The 10,447-nt window shown below is 50.1% G+C and overlaps 1 protein-coding gene across 1 annotated transcript; it reads left to right on the top strand.

The window, feature by feature from the left end:
* The first annotated feature begins 8,568 nt into the window (after window positions 1-8,568).
* Window positions 8,569-10,174, top strand: LOC127359895 (uncharacterized). Its single transcript, XM_051394213.1, has 3 exons — window positions 8,569-8,833; window positions 8,928-9,973; window positions 10,065-10,174. The coding sequence occupies exons 1-3, from the start codon at window positions 8,615-8,617 to the stop codon at window positions 10,129-10,131; spliced, it is 1,332 nt and encodes a 443-aa protein (XP_051250173.1). The 5' UTR covers window positions 8,569-8,614; the 3' UTR covers window positions 10,132-10,174.
* Window positions 10,175-10,447: the final 273 nt, after the last annotated feature.

Below are 10,447 nucleotides of genomic sequence, written 5' to 3'. Positions count from 1 at the left end.
GGGGGGGGGGGGCAGTGATGAAGAGTTCGAGGAGGAGGAACCAGAGGAGATTCGTCTCCTCGAACACCACAGCGCTCTCCTTCAGTCCTCAAACCTCACCCGCGTGGACCAAATGGAGGTGCAGCAGGCTGAGGAGGAGGAGGAGGAGGAGGAGGAGGATGTTATCGGGCCAGGTGGAGGCAGCTACCAGCACGTCGTGGCCCTGGCCCAGGCCCTCGTGGAACTGCGCCACCGCCGCTACGTCACTCCCAGGCAAGCCAGAGAGATCACCGCTCTCTGGCTGAAGTTGAGTGATTGGGACAAGGCAGCGGTCAAATTCCCCCCCCCCGTCACCAGGGCCGGCTTGTCCAAGGCCGATTCCGGACCACCCAGCGGCACGCTCACATGCCAGGGGTGTGGATAGTGTGAAGCGGTAAGCAGTCACAATAAATTTCCAAGCTTTTTTTGGTTCTTGTCCTGTCCTGTCAGTCACTAATTAACTCACTGACTCACTCTCTCTCTCTCTCTCTCTCCTCTCTCTCTCTCTGTCTATGTAGTGCGGTCCTGGGCAAGGGGGCGGGAGCGGCGCAGTCTCCCGATGTGTCGAGGCTTGTGGAGGCTGTCCTGCTGGACCTCAGCATCCTCCACTGCAGCGAGGGCAGGAAGATTGCCGGGGTCTGGATTCCTCGCTGGGGTGCCGTCATGAGGGACTATCTAACAATTCGCGAGAATGTTTATAGTTGTGCAGCCCTCATGACGAGCACCCGCATCCAGCTATATGATGTCAATCGGCGGACCCTGACGCAATGGTAAGACCTGATCCTTTCTCTCACATCTGATTTGAAGTGGCACTGTGTGAGTGTGTGTGTGTGATGTCATGATTACTAATGTGCATTTGTTACATTCTGTTTTTTAAGGCACAACCAGAGGAGCAAGGCCATGATGAGGGACACCATCGCCATTGCAGTCCTGGGGCCCAGCACTCCCCAGACTGCAGCGGAGCCCCTGCCTGCCCCACCGACTGTGCTGCAGCAGCCTGAGCAGCCAGACCAGCCCCTCCAGCACCGCCTGCCCACGGACGCTTCTGGTCCTGGACCTCATCGTCGCCAGCTCCTCCACTGCCTCCTCCTCCTCCTCATCAGCCACCCCACAAGCCTCCAGCGCGGACGCCGTCCTGTCCACCAGCGTCAGCGCGGAGGCCGGTGACATCCCCTCCACAGCCACAGCTGCCACTGCTCCACCAGTGCCAAGGAACACCGCCTGGAGGCGCAAGCTCCAGGAGGAGAAAGAGCGTTGTGCCGGGAGCTGGGAGAACACTTAAAACCAGCAAAGAAGGTCTCCCACTTTAACTGCAGGCGCAGTGGCCAACCGAAGACGCGGGCGTTTGGCCACAGCCGCTACAAGAAGGAGACCTTCTGCTCCCGGGCCGAGGGGAAAGGGAGAACTGTGGAGCAGTGGCTGGCAGAGGTGAAGGGGCGTGATGGAGCAGCCCCCCTGCCTGAGCGAACACTTCACTTTGTGTGTGTGTGTGTGTGTGTGGTGAGTGAGTGATGGGGCGGCTCCCCCTCTCTGAACGAACGCTTTGTGTGTGTGTGTGTGTGTGTGTGTGTGTGTGTGTGTGTGTGTGTTTGGGAGGGAGGGATTTGTAAATATTGTGTATATAGTGTATTTAGTTTGTCAATTATGTTTGCTAAATAAATATTGTGTATATAGTTGTCTTATATAAGATATTCCTTTATTTGTCCCACAATGGGGAAATTCCAATATATATCTATATAGTTGTATATTGCTGTCTTAATTGTTTTTGTTTTAAATAAACTTTTCTTTTTTAAACCAATGCTTTCTCCTGCTTCTTTCGGTCTTTAAGAAATTAAATAAATATAGGGAAGACTAGGTATCTAGACTAGGTGCCTGATATCACTAAATTCCCACAGGTAACAGTCACACAATACATCATTCCCTCTCCTCACTTAAAACTAGGGTCAAGGGGTCAACCCAGGGTCAGGTTCAAAGGTTTACCTAGAGACTAGGTGAGAATGGGCCTCAAATGGACACTGTAAAACAACAGGGGGTGCTGAGGGTTTAGTTGGACAGAATGGAAGGCAGAAAAGCAACGCGGAAAACCAAACACGTCACTTCATTAGGTTTGTTAGAAATATACTTTGTTAAACTGCATCTGTGTTTCTATGTACCTTGACTAACAGAGTTCTGTATTGTATTTGTATTTAAGTGGACTACGACTGCACATCCTCCTCCTCCTCCTCCTCCTCCAGCTCCTCTCCTTGACGGCTTCAGGCAGCAGAGCCAGTGGCGGGGACCAGCAAGCCCACCCGTTGCACTGTGTACAGGCGCAAAATTAAAGCAGCAAAAGACAAAAAAGTCCTCCAAAGTACCAGGGGAAAGCCACAGCACAAACCTGGTGACCCCTGCAACATCCGTGGCCAAGCATGCACGGTGGATGGTGGCCACACTTACCTCAAGGGCCAATACTTTTGTGCTGTGGAAGAGGGCCCTGGAGGACGCACAGTGCAAGAGTAGATCAGGGAACAGCTTGGCCCTGGTGAGCTACAGAAGCTCCCCAGAACAACAGCCTGGAACCTCAAACAGAGGCATGAGAAACCAGAGAAACCAGGTGGGAAAGTGAGGAAGCCCCACAAACTGCGGATCTGCCAACTCTGTGGCCAGCCACAGCAGAAAGACTTTGGCCACAGCCAATATGGGGGAGAGCACTTCTGTGCTTTCTATGAAGGGAAGACTGTGGAGCTGTGGCTGGCTGAGAAGAGTTTAAAAAGACATTAAAAGTTTTTTTTTTTTAAATATTTACTGTACTATTATCCAAGCACCTTATATGTTTCATCTGTTCACTGCACCTTATATTTTTTATTTTTAGTTTGCACTGCAATTATACTGGTTATTTATCCATTTTTTATATTGCATTCTATGTTGATTTTTTTGATATGTCTGTGTGTTGTTACTGTGTGTAATGCTGCTGCTACATTGCACTTTCCCAGCTTATCTATTATACATTTTGACCATTCCTAATAAATATTGAATTGATTAAAACCTTGTCATGTCTATTTAAATACTTTTTAACTTGACTTTTTAAACCTGGAGCCATTCAGGAGGCCAAAACGATACAAATATTAATGCACATTTAACAAAACAGGTCTCCTTGCTTTAAATGCGTGCAGGTGCCTTTAATTCGCCATATGATAAGTAACCATGTGCTCGGGATGACGTCGAACAACAGCTGAGAAAAGAAGCTTTTTCATTTAAGCTGCCATTGTCTTCCAGAAGCACCTATCTGCCAGTTTCCAGTTCACCTCAGGAAGCTTCACAGCGGTGACTAGTACATTATAGAGTGGTTTTGGTGTGGCTCTCTCACTTAGTTTGGCTGTAATGCACAAAACTATTAAAAGTGACTTTTTTGCGTTTCCCATGTAATTCTGGCTTTTTCCTGTTTCACATGCAATTCTGTGGGACTTTGGTGTTTTTCCACCTAAGTGTGCTGAATGAGCTTCTCAGGCTGAGAAAACAAGCTTTTTCACACAAGCTGCCATTCTCTTCCAGAAGCACCTATCTGCCAGTTTCCACCTCAGGAAGCTTCACAGCGGCGACTTGTACATTATAGAGTGGTTTTCTGTGTTCCAAATCGTACGCTTCACAAAAAGGGGACACTTGACCACAGAATAATTCATTCACTCAAACCACGTGGCATAATTAAAGTATGCAAGTGGTTTGGTGTGGCTCTCTCACTTAGTTTGGCTGTAATGGACAAAACTATTAAAAGTGACTTTTTTGCGTTTCCCATGTAATTCTGGCTTTTTCCTGTTTCAAGTGCAATTCTGTGGGACTTTGGTGTTTTTCCACCTAAGTGTGCCAGGCTGAAAAAACAAGCTTTTTCACACAAGCTGCCATTCTCTTCCAGAAGCACCTATCTGCCAGTTTCCACCTCAGGAAGCTTCACAGCGGTGAATTGTACATTATAGAGTGGTTTTCTGTCTTCCAAATGCAGTTACGCTTTTTCGACAAAAGAGGGCACACTTGACCACAGAATAATTCATTCTGGACTTGCAAAGCTTCACAGTGGCATAATTAAAGTGATGCATAAGTGGTTTGGTGTGGCTCTCTCACTTAGTTTGGCTGTAATGAACAAAAATATTAAAATTGACTTTTTTGCTTTTCCCATGTAATTCTGGCTTTTTCCTTTTTCACATGCAATTCTGTGGGACTTTGGTGTTTTTCCAACTAAGTGTGCTGAATGAGCTTCTCAGGCTGAGAAAACAAGCTTTTTCACACAAGCTGCCATTCTCTTCTGGAAGCACCTATCTGCCAGTTTCGACCTCAGGAAGCTTCACAGCGGCGACTTGTACATTATAGAGTGGTTTGGTGTGGCTCTCTCACTTAGTTTGGCTGTAATGGACAAAACTATTAAAAGTGACTTTTTAGCGTTTCCCATGTAATTCTGGCTTTTTCCTGTTTCACATGCAATCGAGCCCCGGACTGATTTCGCACTCTTGCTGGGGCAGGTGTATATAGTTGTTTGCAGTGTTGTGTGTGTGTGTTTTTTTTTAAAAGACATTGACTTTCCCCTCCACAAGGACCGGGACTTTGCCGCAGTGTGGAGGCTTTCTACCAACACCGGTCCACCCACCCTGCCACAACTCTTCTACAGCACAGTGACACTCTGCTTGGAAAAAAAATGTGTGTCCCATTCACACCTGTATAACACGCTGTCATGCCTCTGTGCTGTTCTGATTCTATGCACTGACAAGTTTTTTTATTTTTTATATTTTGGACATGTGGGTATGTTCATTAATGTGATCACTGTTACATCAGTTACATCCAGTAGCTGCGACGCAAGATATCGGACTGCCATTTGTGCTGGTTCATCTGCTGTTGCCACTGGCTCTGTTGCTGCCAAAAAAATAAAAAGCCTTGTATGTACAGGTACTTCACACTGTAATGCCCCTGTGTTATGTATCCATGCATATCTGTGCTGAGCTCTTATACTATGTGTCTGCCTGCTGTGATTGCCTTGTGCCACTGCTCTGTTCTGCATCACCATTTATTATTATTATTATTATTATTATTATTATTAGGATTGTAGTTTAAATAATCTATTTTGCTCTGTACTTCTGCTGTGTTTGATGTTGTTGTTGTGAAGATGCAGAACACAACAACAATATATTTAATTGATATTTATTTCACTGAAGAAAAAGGGGAAACAAATCATACACAGCATGTAACTTTAATTTATACATAAATAATTTATTTACCCTTTTTTACTGAGAATTGTATTTTATTTGTAAAGCCCTTTCCACACTGATATGCTGCACTGTCCTGTATCCTGGACATCTGACTTCATATTTCAAATAAATTGTCATCATTTTATACTGGTATCATTGTTCTCTTGTCCTATATCAAATTTAAAGCAATAAACACTGATGATACATATTCTCAATAAACACTGATGATACATATTCTCAATAAAATGAAGACACAGGAGATAAACCGTACTGTAAATGAAAAATCCATTTATTATTGCATTGCCTGGCCTTGGAAATATGCAAATTCATTATCATTTATAGACTCTATACAACGGTTCCAAGCATGTTTTAATCATTTTTTTATATTTAGAGAAGACATTTCGACGCTATGCACGCGTTTCGCAGTTTGCCTCCGTCGGGATTCGAACCGGCGAGCGGGAGTGCCGTTCCGCACGTCGACCGCGCGTCTTTTGCGCTCTAGTGCGCATGCGCGGGTGCCGACCAAAACAGAGAAGAACGCTGGGGGAGCGCCTCTGCTCTGGGACAGCCTTCGTCTCTGTACCTGTGTTCCACATAAATGTCCCCACCTACCGATTTCAGAGGCTATCATTGGCTCATGCTCAAATGGAACAGGCCAATGGGTGAAGGCCAGGTCAACCCCATTGGTCTGTTCCATTTGGGTGCTGTGCTGTGATTCGACAGCTCGCCGCATGTCCCGCCCACCCCCAAAGCCACAGCCACGGTCAGTGTCATTCATTCATTCGGACTGAGCGGCGTTTGAGTGAGCGGACGGACGGACATTCACACAATATTATAAGGTTAGACAAACTTTATTGTTTGTAAAATTATGTGCTACATTGAAAAGGCAGCTTATATATTATACAGTAATCAGTTAGCAGTGAAACAGCGAGCCAATGTAACGTTAGCGTAAGTTAGGACTGCCGCCGATGTCATTACCGATCGGTGAAATGTGTTTAAAATAATATTCCCATACTGGGTTTACTTGTTGAGACCTAGGATATTGTACTGCTATTGTGTGGAGTTGATATTTAAAGTTTAACTGTGCTTTAGATGCGTTAGCATATAAATCGCTATTAGCATGCTAAGCGTTGGGAATGAATGAGCATTTAGCCACTGCTGTGATGAGCTGACGATCTCTGGAAACGCTTTAAAAACGTGATGAGACAACTTGGCTCACTTCTTAAGACCCTTGGTATGCTGGTACAACGAGGTGGAGTCAAAATTTGAAGTGTAAATATGGTTTAAATGTGTAAACAGACCAGCCGTGATTTTGCTAGCTAAAAACAAGGAGGTGAATGAGGTCATTTTAGTTACTACTTTTCTGAGGGCTGGCGATCTCTCACAATGTATTTAATCTTTAAACAGACTACCTGATTATCTTCCTTAGACCCTGTAGATGTAGTTACTACAGTTTGAAGTCAAAATTCAAAGTGTAAATATGGTTTAAATGTGTAAACAGGACGCCTGATGTTGAATGTATGTTAATGAATGGGCACAGTATCATTGAGTACAGTAATAGACTGTCAGTAGGATGTAAACAGTGCATGTGTAGCAGATTACTGACTTAAATCTTATTTCTTGTCTTTCTAGAAAATGCAGCCTATTTTCCGCTTTGAGGCAAACCTTGACCTGACCCTGCGGGCCTCTCAGGAGGCGCTGGCCTTGAGCCGCCGCCAGAGGGGGGCCTCTGCCTCTGCCACTGCCCTGGTGGTGGTTAAGACCCCTGAGCTGGTGCGCTCTGAGGCAAGAGACAGGGTGGTGCAGAAGGGAGGTAACCCCACCGATCACCATCAGGTGCTGGCCGAGAGCGAGCTGCAGCTCGGCCAGTACCGTGGTCAGACGTTCCGGTGGCTGCTGGAGAATGACGTGGGATACGCAGTCACCATCTGTGTGTCCCACGAGGGAGAGAGAGACAAAGGGGGCACTAGTCAGCAGAATGCCCTCATGGTGCACAAAGACGCCCTCGTCTCCTACGCCAGGCTGTTCCCGCCGATGGTGGCAGCCATCGACAGGCGTAGGATGCTCGAGGGCAGTCCCCAGACCATGAGGGGCGTGGACGACACGCTGGTGGGGTTCGGTGTTCATAGTGACCTGACCTACAAGACCCTGTACGAGTCGACGGACCGTGAGCGGGCAAGGTAAGTTGTTTGTTTGTTTGTTGTGTGTGTGTGTGTGTGTGTGTGTGTGTCTGTGTGTGTGTGTGTGTGTCTGTGTGTGTGTCTGTGTGTGTCTGTGTGTGTATCTGTGTCTGTGTGTGTATGTCTGTGTGTGTGCGTGACTTTTTTACCCATTGCATTTCTGTTCTCTTTTTTAGCTATGTACAGTTTGTGAGGCAGGCGGCACCCACAGCCAAAGCGTCCAGGTTGGTGGACTTAAAAAAATATGTGCAGGCCCGGGATGCAGAGAAGGCAGCCCTGGCAGCACAACCACCACAACCACCCCTGGACGCTGTTGGTCCCCAGGATGGACCCTCGGATGCTGACCTGCTCGCTGCCGCCATGGAGGTCGACCCGTGCAGGGATGCCCCATCAGCCGTGCCCCCCTTCTCTCTCTCCCAGCCACCGGAACGTCCCCTTCAGGACAACACCTGTGGGGAGAGGTCAGGCCCCGGCGCACAGGTATGCTCAGTGATGACATATTGTGTTGTAGTGTGTGTGTGTCTGTGTTCAGTACACTAACGGTCTGACACTGCTGTGTGTTTCAGCTGCTACCACGTGGCTGGAGGCTGACGCTCCCCGAAGAGCAGCACGACTGGGTGGGCCGGGCACTGTTCAGGAGGGCACCCAACGGGCAGGGTGTCCTCACATCTGAACTCCGCCTGTGGTGGCACCCACCAGGTGCCCGGCCCCTCTACACCCAGCCACCCGCCACAGCCCACCCCTTTTTCCAGAGTCCCTTTTTCCTGTGGGTGCCCTACAGGATGTGGGCGTACCACCTCCGCTGCCCCATCGTCGCCTGTGGGGGCAAGCTTGCGGGAGCTGGCCTCTACAAGACGGTGAGGAGGGTCTTGGACAGGAGCTGCTGGTACTTCATGGGCACGGAGTACCTGGAATGCAGCTCCTGTCACAAGAAGATGCCGGGATGGTCGCAGGACATCTTGGGACAGCTGGACATGGCCCATCGTGAGCAGTTTCCAGCAGTTCTCACGTACAAGTAAGTAATGTAAACAGTAACAGCAACAGTAATGTATTTCTGTGGTTTTCTCCAGTAACCTCTGATCACCTCTTTCCCCTCCCAGGTTGTCCTGCGACAGAGCTGTGATCGGGCTCATGAAGGAGCGCACTTTGGGCAACAGTGCGTCTCGCCTCCGTGCCTCTCTGGTGGAGCAGCACACCAGAGAGTGGATGGCGCGGTCGATGCTGTACCTTTCCGTGCTCCGCAAGCTTCGGGTACCGGGCGCTGCGCCGCTGGCGGCGTCGTCGCTCCCAACCATGCACCCGGTGCCCACAGTGCTCTGGCTCATCAACGTCTACGTCAGGGACGCCTTGACGAGGCTCGACGAGACGAGAGCCAGAGTCACTTCCATCTTTGGTGATCTTTTGAAGATGGACTCCACCAAGAAGGTAGGTTTTGTTATCCACCACAGCGTGCCGTGTACCCAGTGTAATGTTTGTTTTGTCATGTGTCTGAATGTTGTTGTGTTGCTGTGTCACACAGATCACCAAAAAGCTTGCGGGCGGTGCTGCCGGGACGGCCGCCTGGGTCACCAACGTCGGCAATGAGTACGGGCAGGTGCTCATGTCCGTCCTCACCGCAGCTGAGGGGGGCGGACTTGTCGACATGGCATGGTACCGCGAAGCCGGGAAGGCCCCTCCAAGGGTCCTGTACGTGGACCGGGACTGCTGTGCCACCGTGGGACAGTGTCAAACGTCCAAGCTGTTCCACGAGTGGCACGAGCTGGTCGTCAGGCTCGACGTGTGGCACCTCATGCGGCGTTTCGCCAGAGGGGTGACCACCGACAGCCACCAGCTCTACGGCCTCTTCATGGCGAGGCTCTCCTTCGCCATTTTTGAGTGGGACGCCGAAGACGTGTCCCGCCTGAGAGGAGCCAAGCAGTCCGAGGAGGGGAGGGACGCCCAGGAGGTCAAGCTGTCCGCCAAGGAGCTCGCCCGTCACTGCCGGCGCCGCACCAGGGGTGCAGTGGAGACGGAGCGGCTGGTCCAAGAGGTGCTGGACACCTTCTGGCACGTGACGGACAGCATGGGCGTCCCTTTGATCGACCGCGCCCGAATGGAGGAGATCTGGAGCACGCAGCGCCGACACCTCGACTGCATCCAGGACCCTGCGGGAGTGGACCTCTACACCAAGACGGGAGAGCTCACCAAAGGCGGGGTGAGGCTCCCCGTCTACCGGTGCGGCCGAGGCTCCACTTCCCTGGAATCGTTCCACCTGCACCTGTGCCGCTTCATCCCAGGTAAGTACATGTGTGGTTTACAACACAGACTCAATTATGTATTTGTGTGTTTATTTGTCCTCACACTAACTGTGTTGCTTTGTTTCTGCTTAGGACAATCTGCAAGTGATGTACACTTCCAGGTGTACCTGCTGGAGGGCCTGGTGCGGTGGAACGAGAATCGAGGGAGGACAGAGGTCGGCGCTGCGTTGCTACAGTGCCCAGCTGCAGCACAGCTTCGACCAGCTGACCCAAGAGCTTCTTGGGCTCACGCTGGTCGACACGTACACCATGCCCAGGGAGTACACAGGTAAGTCATAAATCTGTCTGAGGTAACGGTAACGTTTAACACCTGTCTTAGGTGTCTGTCATTTAACATCTGTGTCTCTGTGTGCCCACAGGGGAACTCATTGGGGTGGAGTACCTGTTCTCCCAGACGGGCGCTGTGCTGCAGAAGGACCTGGATGATCCTGACGCTCCAGGAGGGACTGATGAGGACGAAGCCGGGGGGGGGGGGGGGCAGTGATGAAGAGTTCGAGGAGGAGGAACCAGAGGAGATTCGTCTCCTCGAACACCACAGCGCTCTCCTTCAGTCCTCAAACCTCACCCGCGTGGACCAAATGGAGGTGCAGCAGGCTGAGGAGGAGGAGGAGGAGGAGGAGGATGTTATCGGGCCAGGTGGAGGCAGCTACCAGCACGTCGTGGCCCTGGCCCAGGCCCTCGTGGAACTGCGCCACCGCCGCTACGTCACTCCCAGGCAAGCCAGAGAGATCACCGCTCTCTG

This window comes from Dicentrarchus labrax, unplaced genomic scaffold (genome assembly GCF_905237075.1).
Source record: "Dicentrarchus labrax unplaced genomic scaffold, dlabrax2021, whole genome shotgun sequence".
Taxonomy (NCBI): domain Eukaryota; kingdom Metazoa; phylum Chordata; class Actinopteri; family Moronidae; genus Dicentrarchus; species Dicentrarchus labrax.
This window is presented reverse-complemented; position numbering and strand designations above follow the sequence as displayed.